This window comes from Chrysemys picta, chromosome 8 (genome assembly GCF_011386835.1).
Source record: "Chrysemys picta bellii isolate R12L10 chromosome 8, ASM1138683v2, whole genome shotgun sequence".
Taxonomy (NCBI): domain Eukaryota; kingdom Metazoa; phylum Chordata; order Testudines; family Emydidae; genus Chrysemys; species Chrysemys picta.
Genome location: NC_088798.1, coordinates 61,655,063 through 61,669,860, shown reverse-complemented (window position 1 = coordinate 61,669,860; position 14,798 = coordinate 61,655,063). Strand labels below are relative to the sequence as shown.

General features: G+C 47.0%; 1 protein-coding gene across 1 annotated transcript; it reads left to right on the top strand.

Moving 5' to 3' along the window:
• Positions 1-10,495: 10,495 nt before the first annotated feature.
• On the top strand, positions 10,496-13,197 carry LOC135973088 (uncharacterized). The gene is made up of 2 exons (XM_065554573.1): positions 10,496-11,467; positions 12,462-13,197. Exons 1-2 carry the CDS (start codon positions 10,891-10,893, stop codon positions 12,935-12,937), a joined length of 1,053 nt encoding a protein of 350 aa, XP_065410645.1. The 5' UTR covers positions 10,496-10,890; the 3' UTR covers positions 12,938-13,197.
• The last annotated feature ends 1,601 nt before the right edge of the window (positions 13,198-14,798 follow it).

Here is a 14,798-nt window from a genome sequence, read left to right as displayed (position 1 = left end):
GCTAATTTAGATCCCATCATTTTATATGTATATTGGGATTATGTTTTCCAATGTGCATTACGTTGCATTTATCAACCTTCAATTTCATCTGCCATTTTAGTTGATTGGTGAGGCTGATTTAAGTGATAGTTTACATACCACAATTAGTAGTTCTGCAATTTCATATTTGAGTTCCTTCAGAACTCTTGGGTGAATACCATCTGGTCCTGGTAACTTGTTACTGTTTAATTTATCAATTTGTTCAAAAACCTCCTCTGTCAACTTCTGTCCTCTCCTTTTTACTAGGATATAGAGTGTGCCCTTAAATAAATCCTCCCAAGGGATGTCTCTGTCCGAACCCTGTGCTCCTCTGCATCTGTCAGCTTCCCCCCCAGCCCTTAGTTTGAAAACTACTCTGCAACCTTTTTACTTTTATATGCCAGCAATCCAGTTCCATTTTGGTTTAGGGGGAGCCCATCCTTCGTGTATAGGCTCCTTCTTTCGCAGAAGGTTCTCCAGTTCCTAAATCCCTCCTCTGAATGCCATCATCTTTTGTCCACACATTGAGACTCTGCAGTGTTGTCAGTCCAACTGGCCTTGTGAGTGAAACTGGAGGCATTTCAGAGAATGCTCCCAGGAGCTGGCTTTTTAACCCCCCGTTCCCCCTGAGTTAGCCCGCTCCCTTATCAAGAGATCCTGACCAGCTTAGGAATCAAAAGATGGCAGGCTACTCTAGAGCCTCCTTAGGAAGCTCTCAGCCTTGCCTAGCAGGCCACTGGGCTCAGCACACAGCCCCCAAAGAGACCAGGCTGTAAACTTCAAACAAGCAAGCAAGCACATGGGAGCTTTATGCTGTTCAGCACTCCCCGCCCCCCTCACTCCTCCCCTCCACCCCCGGCTGAAGGGATGTCCCGGGGGAAATCTCTGACCAGTCTATGTTCTCTTTGCACTGCATAGAGCCACACTACAAACTCCACATGGGTTTTGTTTTGCTAGTCTTGCAGGTGAGAAGTGTCTTGGGGGTAGGAGGTCAGTTGAGGAGTTGCATGGATCCAGAATGTACGGAGCTTTGGGTGGGCAGTTCACATCCTGCACTAAGATAGGCAGCGAAGGGGTTACGTAGGGACTCGTTAGAAGAGAGGTATAAAAAGGAGGAACAGGAGCATCTCACTCTTCCAAGACCAGCAGAGCAAGCAAACTGGGCCCAGGCTGCACCACAGGACTGGGAAACTATCTGGCTTATACAGACAAAAGGCATTACGGAGTGCAAGCAAGTAAGGGTGACTGTGTGGTTAAAGCACTGGGACGCAGGGGGCTTGGGTTCAATCCCAGCTCTGAGACAAGCGACCAGTGTGACTACGGGCAAGTCACATAACCTCTCTGTGTCTCAGTCCCCCTGTAAAACAAGGATAACACTCCCTTATCTCACAGGGGGCTGTGTTTGTGAGGATCACATAAAGCTGAGCAGCTCTCTTGGGTCCTGATTCTGCAGTGAGTGCTGTAGCCAGTGGGGCTCCATAGAGATGTAGGGTTGTGCCCTGATGGAGCTAGTTGCAGGAGCTGTGTCTAAAAATGTAATCTGTATACGCCCACGCACCCAAGAGGTCCATTCCTAGCACCTCAGTGTGTTTAAGAGGAGACCTGCATGCCTCCCTACTGCTTCCATTTCTTTACCGGGAATACTTTATACAAATACAATCTCTTCTTTTGCCATCTCCTGCTGAGCTGCACGGTACTGGGGGAGGGAGGGAGAAAGGATGCGGGCGGGGGGGGGAGAAATGGAGCTTTTTCCACTATCAGCTGCTCAGAAGAGCAGAGCCGGGACAAGATTGATGATGCTCTCTCGATGTAAGATCTCCTCCTTGTGAAAGGCTGCTTATGAGGCCTGATAGACTTGTCATCGCTTAATAAACATCACTGATATGTCAGGGAGGAGAAAGCATGAGTGAGGGGAGGACACACAGAAAGGCGGCTGACAATTTACTTAGAGCAACACTCCTTTCTCAACCCAGGCCTTATGTGAAATTCAGACCGGCTGGTTCAGGGGCTGTCTCTCCTAACCAGTAATCGGGGCCCTGTGGCTCCTAACCAGCAATCAGACCTGTAGGGGGCTCTTTTTATGCCATCAGTTTCCAAATTCCTGCTTGTGGGACTCTTCAAATTAATTCATTAACGTCTATTCTCTAAGAGCCCAATCCTAGAAGGCCTTAACTGAGATGAAGACCAATTAACTCAATAGGACTCTTGCCTGAGTTATGGATACATAAAGGCTCCTAAATGAATTTAGTGTAGGTGAAAGGCACTGCATCAGCAGCACATGGGGAACGAAACAGCATTTTAGCAGCTATGCTTCCTCTCTAAATAGCTCTTATAGTGTTTGGGAGCCATGGGGGCAAATTCTGTTCTTAGTTACATTGGTGTAAATTTGAAGTAACTTGGCCGAAATCAGGGGCCATGTTTCTTGCATTTGTTTCATCTCTGTACAGCAACAGGGAAAGGTATAGTGCTCAATACATTTTAACTAAACAAATTAATCACCATTATAATGCATTAAAACTGACAGCAAAGTGTGACCTTGTATGTGTCACTTGTGTGGGTACAAACTAACCAGGTTACATCTGCAATAGTTACTATAAAGAAATGATCGTACAGTTTAAACACAAAAGATTTCCCTCAGGGGAGAGTATCACAAAATGCACACACACATAGATGTCTGCACATATATACACACATGCATTGTGATTTCACGTGAATAGAGCTATACTTTCAGTACATACACATATCTGTGTCCAAAGTTGGTTTGGATTTGACCAAACTACGAGTACTTCAACATCCCCCTACTGATGTAACCTTGATTTGTGTTCCCAATTAACAGCTTAAAAATAAAGAACAGAACCAAACTAAACTCTTTAAGGTTCAAGCCTCCAGGGTGGTTACAGATCATTTAATTCAATGGAGGACCGCGAATGACATGAGTGATAGAATTAAAGACTTTATTTAAAATAATTAGTTAAAGCAAACAGGCATTACAGCTATGACCATACACTGTATTTATTTCAGAGTAGCAGCCGTGTTAGTCTGTATCCGCAAAAAGAAGAACAGGAGGACTTGTGGCACCTTAGAGACTAACAAATTTATTAGAGCATAAGCTTTCGTGGACTATAGCCCACTTCTTCGGATGCATATAGAATGGAACATATATTGAGGAGATATATATACACACATACAGAGAGCATAAACAGGTGGGAGTTGTCTTACCACCTCTGAGAGGCCAATTAATTAAGAGAAAAAAACTTTTGAAGTGATAATCAAGCTAGCCCAGCACAGACAGACAGTTAGATAACAAGTGTGAGAATACTTACAAGGGGAGATAGATTTCAATGTTTGTAATGGCCCAACCATTCCCAGTCCTTATTTAAACCGGAGTTGATTGTGTCTAGTTTGCATATCAATTCTAGCTCAGCAGTTTCTCGTTGGAGTCTGTTTTTGAAGTTTTTCTGTTGTAATATAGCCACCCGCAGGTCTGTCACTGAATGACCAGACAGGTTAAAGTGTTCTCCCACTGGTTTTTGAGTATTTTGATTCCTGATGTCAGATTTGTGTCCATTAATTCTTTTGCGTAGAGACTGTCCGGTTTGGCCAATGTACATGGCAGAGGGGCATTGCTGGCACATGATGGCATATATCACATTGGTAGATGTGCAGGTGAACGAGCCCCTGATGGTATGGCTGATGTGATTAGGTCCTATGATGATGTCACTGGAATAGATATGTGGACAGAGTTGACATCGGGGTTTGTTACAAGGATAGGTTCCTGGGTTAGTGGTTTTGTTCAGTGATGTGTGGTTGCTGGTGAGTATTTGCTTTAGGTTGGGGGGTTGTCTGTAAGCGAGGACAGGTCTGTCTCCCAAGATCTGTGAGAGTAAAGGATCATCTTTCAGGATAGGTTGTAGATCTCTGATGATGCGCTGGAGAGGTTTTAGTTGGGGGCTGAAGGTGACAGCTAGTGGTGTTCTGTTATTTTCTTTGTTGGGCCTGTCTTGTAGGAGGTGACTTCTGGGTACTCGTCTGGCTCTGTCAATCAGATTGACAGAGCCAGACGAGTACCCAGAAGTCACCTCCTACAAGACAGGCCCAACAAAGAAAATAACAGAACACCACTAGCTGTCACCTTCAGCCCCCAACTAAAACCTCTCCAGCGCATCATCAGAGATCTACAACCTATCCTGAAAGATGATCCTTTACTCTCACAGATCTTGGGAGACAGACCTGTCCTCGCTTACAGACAACCCCCCAACCTAAAGCAAATACTCACCAGCAACCACACATCACTGAACAAAACCACTAACCCAGGAACCTATCCTTGTAACAAACCCCGATGTCAACTCTGTCCACATATCTATTCCAGTGACATCATCATAGGACCTAATCACATCAGCCATACCATCAGGGGCTCGTTCACCTGCACATCTACCAATGTGATATATGCCATCATGTGCCAGCAATGCCCCTCTGCCATGTACATTGGCCAAACCGGACAGTCTCTACGCAAAAGAATTAATGGACACAAATCTGACATCAGGAATCAAAATACTCAAAAACCAGTGGGAGAACACTTTAACCTGTCTGGTCATTCAGTGACAGACCTGCGGGTGGCTATATTACAACAGAAAAACTTCAAAAACAGACTCCAACGAGAAACTGCTGAGCTAGAATTGATATGCAAACTAGACACAATCAACTCCGGTTTAAATAAGGACTGGGAATGGTTGGGCCATTACAAACATTGAAATCTATCTCCCCTTGTAAGTATTCTCACACTTGTTATCTAACTGTCTGTCTGTGCTGGGCTAGCTTGATTATCACTTCAAAAGTTTTTTTCTCTTAATTAATTGGCCTCTCAGAGGTGGTAAGACAACTCCCACCTGTTTATGCTCTCTGTATGTGTGTATATATATCTCCTCAATATATGTTCCATTCTATATGCATCCGAAGAAGTGGGCTATAGTCCACGAAAGCTTATGCTCTAATAAATTTGTTAGTCTCTAAGGTGCCACAAGTCCTCCTGTTCTTCTTTTTACTGTATTTATTCTTACAGTCCAAGATTAAATGTGCGTGGAGGGGTGATCAGTCTCTGGGTGAGAAGAATGGGTATATAGTTCTCTCTCTGACGGTACCTTGATGGTGAATGAACAGCGCACTACTTTTTCATAATCAATTATAATACCACCCCTCAGCATTAAGCCTACTTTTTGCCATATCTATATTTCTGCTACTATATTTAATCTTCTGTACCCCAAAACCCAAACATCTTCTACTTTGTTATTGGCTATTAAGAGGAAACACCATTCTAATTATCATTTGTGTTAATGCAAATTCCAGAAATTCCCCTGCAATACTTGCTAAAACCAATTAAAACCAAAACACATTCACCACGTGAGCTGGGGTTCTGTCCTAACCAGGGCCGGCTCCAGGCACCAGGCACCCAAGCACATGCTTGGGGCGGCACCTGGTAAGGGGCGGCGGGGGGAGCGCGGCGCGGCATTCCACGGGGGGGCGCTCCGGCGGCACGGTCCGGCGCTCGGCGGGGAGGAGCGGGCTCCGGGGGCCCGGCGCTCGGCGGGGGGGGGCGGCGCGGGGGCGGCGCTCCGGGGGGGGGTTCAGCGGGCTCCGGCGGCGCGGAGCTCGGCGGCGGGGGGGGGGGGGGCAGCACGGGGCTCGGGGGGGGTTCCGGCGGCGTGGAGCTCGGCGGGTGGGGGGCAGCATGGGGCTCGGCGCTCGGGGGGGGTTGCGGCGGCGCGGAGCTCGGCGGGGGGGGGCAGCACGGGGCTCGGCGCTGGGGGGGGTTCCGGCGGCGCAGAGCTCGGTGGGTGGTGGGGGCAGCACGGGGCTCGGCGCTCGGGGGGGGGGGGTTCCGGCGGCGCTCAGCGGGGGGGCGGTGCGGGAGGGCGGTGCTCTGGGTGGGGGTTCCGGCGGTGCTCGGCGGGGGGCCTCGGGGGCGGCGCTTTTTTTTGCTGCTTGGGGCAGCAAAAAAGCTAGAGCCGGCCCTGGTCCTAACTTATCTCTAACCTGCCTCTGAATGGTCTCAATTCATTTCACTCATGTTTTATAAGGCCTTATTATTATCATCAAACCCAAATTTAGGCCCCAAACCTATTCTCTATTTACATTTCAGCACATATCCATTTAACATAAGCAAGCATTACCCCCATAGGGTGACACTGAGCATGTGCAGCAGATTGTTTTGCTACACTCAGTAAGCACATGGCCTAAGGAACAATGTGTAGGCCTAGCTAACTTAGCTCCACGGGGAGCAACCCATGCCCCAGCATGGCCAGCAAACCCAAGATAACATACACAGAGGGAAGCTCTTGCAGACTTCCTAAAGACCGCAAGAGCAGAGCTCTGCTCCTAGAGTTTTAGGAACAATGCCAGGCATTAGCTTCAGTGGAGTGGAGACCATAAGCTGTACAGAAATAAAGCATGACAGAAAGCTCCACCCCAGTGCTCCCCACCATCCATTCCAGCTTCATTCTGGCTCCCCTCCCACGCTGCATGGAAGGGAGCCCAGCTCCTTGCACATTAGAGCCTCCTGTGCTGGAGGAGGCATCAGAATGGCTGAGCTCCTAAGCTTCCCCAGAACAAGTAGCTCTGCTCCTGAAGTAGCTTAACTGGGCCAGCTCCTTTTCCTGCCAAATCCCCTCCATATGGATCCCTGTAGAATCTTTGGCCCAGATCCACAAAGGTATTTAGGCCCCTCATTTCCATTGAAATTAACCTTAACCCTGCCTCTAGGGGCAGATGTTTCATAGGAGAATCTTTCATTACTCGATCCCGTACTATTTCTCAAATAATATACTATAACAGCGTTACTTTAATTTCCTATAGACTGTGTAGCATTTTCTTCCATTCTTACTTACACTAATTTCATTCTCACCTCAATTTAATGTATCTTTATTGATTTAGATCTAGTCCTCAGATTACTCCATTGAGTTATGGGTGCACTAGCATTGATACTTAGACTTTTTAACATTTTCTTTTCTCTAAGGTGTTGCATTAGTATTTTTCTTAGTATCCACATACTATACATTGAACAGGATTTTTGCTTCCTTTGAAGACAAATACAGCACTGGACAATAATGTATTGGTGCAATAGGTTATCAGAGAAACACACTTACAGGGCTAGATTCACTCTTATGGACATATGGACACGCAAACAGCCTAGAGACAGATATAATGCAGTCAATAGATTCAATTGCTTTCAAATATTTTCTTACTAATATCTGATAGGTAAAATTAGTGACCTCAGATGATGTTACCTTCTCAGCTGGGAGGCCTTGCACCCTACATGACTGTCTTACAAAAGAAATTATCTTAACTCTCCCTAACTGTTCAACTGATAACCTCTCTTGATAGAAATGTCAAATCTGGGGCTTCTCCCCCATAATTAGCATCCATAATGAATGAAGTATCAGAGAGGTAGCCGTGTTAGTCTGAATCTGTAAAAAGCAACAGAGGGTCCTGTGGCACCTTTGAGACTAGTCTCAAAGGTGCCACAGGACCCTCTGTTGCTTCATAATGAATGAGTTTTCCAAAGCTCAAGGCTGTAGCTCAAACGTGCACTTGAATGGTTCCAATTGGATAAGAACAAAGGATGACCTTTTGTTGACTTCTGATTGAAAGGTCAAAGTTTAGCCCTAGTATTTCCTATTCACAGCAGCCCATAACAAACATGTGTACTAAATGTCAAGATTCTACATCAAAAGGGCACTTGAACAGTTGAAATCCCGGAGGACAAACTGATGGACTTTGAGTGACCTCTAATCAGGGGCGGCTCTATGTATTTTGCCGCCCCAAGCATGGCAGTCAGGCTGTCTTCGGCAGCATGCCTGCGGGAGGTCCGCTGGTCCCGCACTTCGGCGTACCCACTGCCGAATTGCCACCGAAACCGCGGGACCGGCGGACCTCCTGCAGGCATGCCGCCAAAGGCAGCCTGACTGCTGCCCTCATGGCGAGCGGCAGGCCGTCCCCCGCTGCTTGCTGCCCCAGGCACGCGCTTGGTGCAATGGTGCCTGGAGCCACTCCTGCCTCTGATTGTAAGGTCAAACTTCAATATTTAAATTCAGGATTACTTTCTGCTGTACTCAACAGCCCATAAAGTAGGAGAGTACTCCGTTTAAAGATTCTAGCTTAATAGCAACATGATGGCTAGGGTCATGCTCCAATATTTCTGTTAGTCTTAAAGGTGCCACAGGACCCCCCATGCTTACTAGATTTTTCTTGGAATAACATTGCATTGCAGTGCTATACTGAAGGATATTATTGTCATTAACATTTAGCCATCCTTACCTATTTGAAGCCGTTTGTTTTGCAGTCACCATATCTACAAGTCCTACAGCAGTGCTTTTCTGTTTGCCAGGTCCACAGACATTCCTGGAGCAAATCAAAGGGAACTGCTGAGTGCTTAGCAGTTTTGAAAATCAGACCAGATATTTAGGGGCCTACTGCAATTATTGCCAACTCTCGCAATGTTTATAGTGCTTTTCTTGAAGTCCCAGCTCCTGGAGTCATGTGATTATGAGAATCTCAGTTGGTTTTTTAAAGTAAGTTTCTAGCACTCATGATTTTAAAGAAAAGCTTGAGACAGAAGGCAAATAAAGAAGAGCCCCAAATGGATTATTTTTAAAAGCTTATGATTATAAGCCAATCTCATGATTTGGGGGGCCTGACTCATGATTTTTGAACACTTAGGGCTGGCAATGCTGCTTTTAGGCACTAAAACTTGTTGAAACTTTGTTCAAACCCTTTCCCCCCCCCCCCCCCCATTAGAAAAATGGCGTATTTAGTTAAAATAGAAATTTCCACAGGAAATGTCCAAACACTGAAAACCCCAAAACAGAACAATTTTTGTTTTTAGCAACAACCACAACAGCAACAACAAAAAGGCTGTTAGCTGAAACTTTGGGCAATTTAAGAATGGGCTGAATGTGATGACTTGCCTGTCTGAAGAAATGAAACTGGCTTTTAACAACATATATTTCTATTCAGAACTGGATATTGTGATTGGACACCTAAGTCTTATGACATGGTTTTTGTTTTCAGACTAGATAACCCAACCTTTATGAAGAGAAGTGGCAGAAGAAATATTTAGTCACAGGATCATTTGAGACAGACACAGAAGGACTTAAGTTCAATTAGGAAACTTTAGGACATTTAAAATCTTTTCCCCAACCTTTTTCAAAGTTATCTTTTTATTGATGCTTTGACATGTAATGAATGCAAGGAAGCACCAAGGTTTAACAAAGAAAAAGTTAGATAAGAAACAGCATAGACAAGTCCCCGAGAGCACTATAAATGCAATTTTTAAAAAAAGAGAAAAAATACACTTTCACAGCAGCAATGAGTACGGGTGGAAGGCACAAACTATTGCATTTGGCAGATAAACACACATAATTTGCACATAATCAATCTGACCAGAAAAAAAATCATTCATATTCAAGAAGCAGCAAAACACCAAAATCATCATCATCTAAAGTCACGTCCTAAGTTTAAGTGTCTTATTGCTGAAGGCCCTAATTCTGTGATTGGCTGCAAGCAGCTAAATCCTTGCTCTCCTGCAGAGTTCCATTAACTTCAATGGGATTCCATAGAGGGGTTCACTGGCAGGATTGGGACATTGCTGTGTTAACAAGGACAAAATCTTTCAAAGCATCTAAGGCCTAATTAGGCATCTTAATACCTTTGAGGATCTGGACCTAAGTGACTTACGTCCCCTTGAAATTAATGCCAACACTCTCACTGACTTAATGGTGCAGGATCACTTTTGAAAATTGTACCTAAAACTCTCAGCATCAAAGTTGGAAAAAACCAAAAACATTCCTGATCTGTAATTAACCTTCATTTGCCTGGGAACACGATAGATGTCTGAAAAGAAAGAACCAAACTAAAGATGTTGAGTCAAATTTTTTCTATATTTGGGATGAGTTTCATAGAAAAATCTCTGAAATACATCCTCCAAATTACATTAATACTCAGCTCTCTATCAAAATTTGATGCCAAGATAACTAAAGCTCTCCCACTAAATATTTTCAAACGTAGAACATTTAGAATTAGAAAAAATGTAAGAAGAAATTTAAAATATATTAAAATATTTAGTGGAGGATGAAATTAAGCTAATGAACTTAACAAGAAGACATTGAATAAGTAGTCCCTCACCCTCTAAGAAATCTAGAATGCTGAATATTTTTGTATTTGCTTTCATATAACGTCCATCATCTCAGGTTTTCCATGTACTAATATGTTATCCTTTCATAGATCCCCGACGAAGATATAGTGCTGTCATTTTGTATCTGTGTCTCCTTGATCTTCTTACCAAAAAAAATTTTCCTGATCAGATACAGCATATTTCTCCTAAAATGCTGTTTTAACAGACATTGAATCTAATTTAGACTCAAAGGAATCAGGTTCTGCATAGCAGTAAGGATAGTTTCATGTGAAACATTAGACGTTAACTTAGGCCTGGTCTACACTAGGCGTTTATGTCGAAGTTAGCGCCGTTACATCGAATTAACCCTGCACCCGTCCACACTGCGATGCTATTTAGTTCGACATAGAGGTCTCTTTAATTCGACTTCTGTACTCCTCCCCGACGAGGGGAGTAGCGCTAAATTCGACATGGCCATGTCGAATTAGGCTAGGTGTGGATGGAAATCGACGCTAATAGCTCCGGGAGCTATCCCACAGTGCACCACTCTGTTGACGCTCTGGACAGCAGTGCGAGCTCGGATGCTCTGACCAGCCACACAGGAAAAGCCCCGGGAAAATTTGAATTGGAATTCCTTTTCCTGTCTGGCCAGTTTGAATCTCATTTCCTGTCTGGACATCGTGGCGAGCACAGCAGCACTGGCAACGATGCAGAGCTCTCCAGCAGTGATGGCCGTGCAGTCTGTGAATAGAAAGAGGGCCCCAGCATGGACTGATCGGGAAGTCTTGGATCTCACCGCTGTGTGGGGCGATGAGTCCGTGCTTTCCGAGCTGCGATCCAAAAGAAGGAATGCAAAGATCTACGAGAAGATCTCTAAAGCCATGGCAGAGAGAGGATACAGCCGGGATGCAACGCAGTGCCGCGTGAAAATCAAGGAGCTGAGACAAGGCTACCAGAAGACCAAAGAGGCAAACGGACACTCCGGATCCCATCCCCAGACATCCCGTTTCTACGAGGCACTGCATTCCATCCTCGGTGCGGCCGCCACCACTACCCCACCAGTGACCGTGGACTCTGAGGATGGGATAGTGTCCACGGCCGGTTCCTCGGACATGTTAGGGGACGGGGAAGATGAGGAAGGAGATGAGGAGGGCGAGGCAGTCGGCAGCGCTCACAACGCTGATTTCCCCGACAGCCAGGATCTCTTCATCACCCTTACAGAGATCCCCTACGAAGCGTCCCCAGCCGTTACCCCGGACACAGAATCTGGGGAAGGATCAGCCAGTAAGTGTTGTAAACATCTAAACATTTATTTTTAACAAAACAGGAATATTAACAATTAAAAGAATGGGTTGTTCATGATTAGTGTGCCCTAGGCGCTTAACGGTTTAGTCATGGGCAGTGCAAGTTTTGAAAAAAAATCTAGCAATGTCCGGTTTTCAGTGATTGTCCTGCACAAGCCGCTCTACTGTTTATTCCCTGCTACTGCAGCTACAGTAAAATGCGGTCTATATGTCCGGGGATAGAGCAGTAATCCTCCTGGGACATCTCGATGAAGCTCTCCTGGAGGTAATTTGAAAGCCGTTGCATGAGGTTCCTGGGGAGAGCGGCCTTATTGGGTCCTCCGAAGTACGACACGTTGCCGCGCCACGAGACTATCAAGTACTCGGGAATCATTGCTCTGCACAGCAGGGCGGCATACGGCCCTGGTCTTTGGAGGCTTTCCCGGAGCATTCTCTCTCTGTCGCTCTCAGAGATCCTCATCAGGGTGATGTCGCCCATGGTGACCTGCTTTGAATTAGGTAGGGGAATGTTAGTGTTGGGACTGCTTTCCCGTTCCTTTACAGAACTGTAACCGCTGGTTTGTAGCCACGCGGTGGAGGCGGGAGAGGGGCAGCCGAAAGGGATCGTTCCCGGGGACAGCCGCGAGGGGGTGGGACAGGGGCAGAGTTCCCGCTTGCCGGATTGCTGGCTGCAGGAACTGACATAGCTTTCAATGTGAAATGAGGCCAGTGGTAATATAAAAGTTTTAAACTGCCACAAGTGTACGGCTTACCATGTCTGCCTGCAACAGAAATTCCGTTGTCCTGCCCCGCTTCTCAAATGTGCTGTGCAAGACCCCAGGCACTGAATGCGAAGGCCGAGAATTCGACCTTGTGCTGAGTGCGCATGTGATAGGTGCTGTGCATGGTCTTGTTCACAGAGAAAGACTATGTTCTTTGTTCACAACTACATTTATCTTTCTGAGGAATTCACTCCCTTTTTCCCATTTCCACAGCCCCATCTGCGACTGTCTCACAACCTAGCCTGGAATCACACTCCCAGAGGCTAGCGCGGATTAGGCGTAGGAAGAAGAGGACATGGGAGGACATGTTCTCTGAGCTTATGGCCTGTTCCCAAGCCCAGGCAGCACAGCAGACCCAGTGGCGGGAGAACTTGACCCGAATGCACCAAGCCAACATGGATCGGGAGGAGAGGTGGCGGCAGGAAGACCAGCAGGCGACTCAAACGCTGCTTGGACTACTGAGGGAGCAAACGGACACGCTCCGGCGCCTTGTGGATGTTCTGCAGGAACGGAGGCAGGAGGACAGAGCCCCGCTGCAGTCCATCTCTAACCGCCCTCCCCCACCACCAAGTCCCATACCCACCTCACCCAAAGTGCAAAGAAGGAGAGGCGGCAGAGTCCCTGCTAACTCTCACTCCACCCCTGCAGAGAGCTCTAGTAGCAGAAGGCTCTCATTTCCCAAAATTTGAAAAGTTCTTTCCTTCCCGCCTGACACAAGCCCCCGTCCAAGTTTCACCTCCCAATGCCATGTGTAGTTGATAATAAAAAATATGTTTCTGTTAACTACTGTTTCAATCATCTTCTTTTGGAGGAGGAGGGGAAAGGGGGTTGGTAATTGGACAGGACAGTCACCTTTGGCAGGGTACATAGTCGGGGGCAGGCACAGCAGCAGGGCACATACACAGTGCAGTGATGCAGTGACTAGTTACCCTGGTTAGTCTGGGAGGTGGTTTTCATGTTATGTTGGGGGGGGTGGGTTGCTCTGTGACTTTGTGGCGGGGGATGGCAGTTACAGATCTTAAGCGCCGGTCCTTAGGCAGGATCACAGAGCCACACAGCAGGGGATCTGTAACCGTCCTCCCCCTGCCACAAAGTCACATAGACCCCCCCATACACACAGTCCCCATCAGGAGGGGTGACAGGCTCCGTTGAAACAACCATCCCACCGCAGCGGAGCCTGTCAATCCTTGAGTTTAGAAGCTGCATTCGCGTCACTACACTACACCCGCTCCGCACCACAGTCTGCGTCCCAGTTTTAAAAAATTCCCGCGAAAACAGTATTAAAGAAAACGGTGTGCTTTAACAAAGTAGAACTATTTTTATTTCGAAACGTGTGTTGGAAGGGGGGTGAAGGGGGTATGTAACTGGATAGGATAGTCAACATTAACTGGGTAAAGAAACGGGGGCAGGTTTAGCTTCTCAGTACACAAACTTTAAAGTCACAGGTTACCCTGCTCACTCAGGAACTTTGCTTTCAAAGCCTCCCGGATGCACAGCGCTTCCCGCTGGTCTCTTCTAATCGCCCGGCTGTCTGGCTGTGAGTAATCAGCAGCCAGGCTATTTTCCTCAACCTCCCACCCCGCCATAAAGGTCTCCCCCTTGCTCTCACAGAGATTGTGGAGCACACAGCAAGCTGCTATAACAATGGGGATATTGGTTTCGCTGAGATCACAGCGAGTCAGTAAGCTTCTCCATCTCCCCTTGAGACGGCCAAAAGCACACTCCACCACCATTCTGCACTTGCTCAGCCGGTAGTTGAAGAGTTCTTTTTCAGTGTCCAGGGCGCCAGTATAGGGCTTCATGAGCCAGGGCATTAGCGGGTAGGCTGGGTCCCCGAGAATGACTATAGGCATCTCCACATCCCCAACAGTTATTTTGTGGTCCGGGAAGTAAATACCTTGTTGCAGCCGTCTAAACAGACCAGAGTTCCTGAAAACACGAGCATCATGAACCTTGCCCCGCCATCCCACGTAGATGTTGGTAAAACGTCCCCTGTGGTCCACCAGTGCTTGCAGCACCATGGAAAAGTATCCCTTTCGGTTAATGTACTGGGTGGCCTGGTGGTCCGGTGCCAGGATAGGGATGTGAGTTCCATCTATGGCCCCACCGCAGTTTGGGAATCCCATCGCTGCGAAGCCATCTATGATCGCCTCCACGTTTCCCAGGGTCACTACCTTTGGCAGCAGTACATCAACGATTGCCTTCGCTACTTGCATCACAACAACCCCCACGGTAGATTTGCCCACCCCAAACTGGTTCGCGACTGACCGGTAGCTGTCTGGCGTTGCAAGCTTCCAGAGGGCTATGGTCACTCGCTTCTGTACACTCAGTGCAGCTCGCAAGCGGGTGTCACTGCGCTTCAGGGCAGGGGACAGCAACTCACAAAGTTCCAGGAAAGTTCCCTTCCGCATGCGAAAGTTTCGCAGCCACTGGGATTCATCCCAGACCTGCAGCACTATGCGGTCCCACCACTCAGTGCTTGTTTCCCGTGCCCAGAATCGCCGTTCCACGGCATCAACATGACCCATTGCCACCGTGATGTCCTCGGCG

What these genes read in the sequence shown, in the direction of transcription:
- LOC135973088 (XM_065554573.1), top strand. Translation starts at nt 10,891, where the DNA reads ATGCAGAGCTCTCCAGCAGTGATGGCCGTGCAGTCTGTGAATAGAAAG. An exon ending in ATCTGGGGAAGGATCAGCCA is followed by an intron (nt 11,468 to 12,461) that starts GTAAGTGTTGTA and finishes CCATTTCCACAG; the next exon opens with CCCCATCTGCGACTGTCTCA.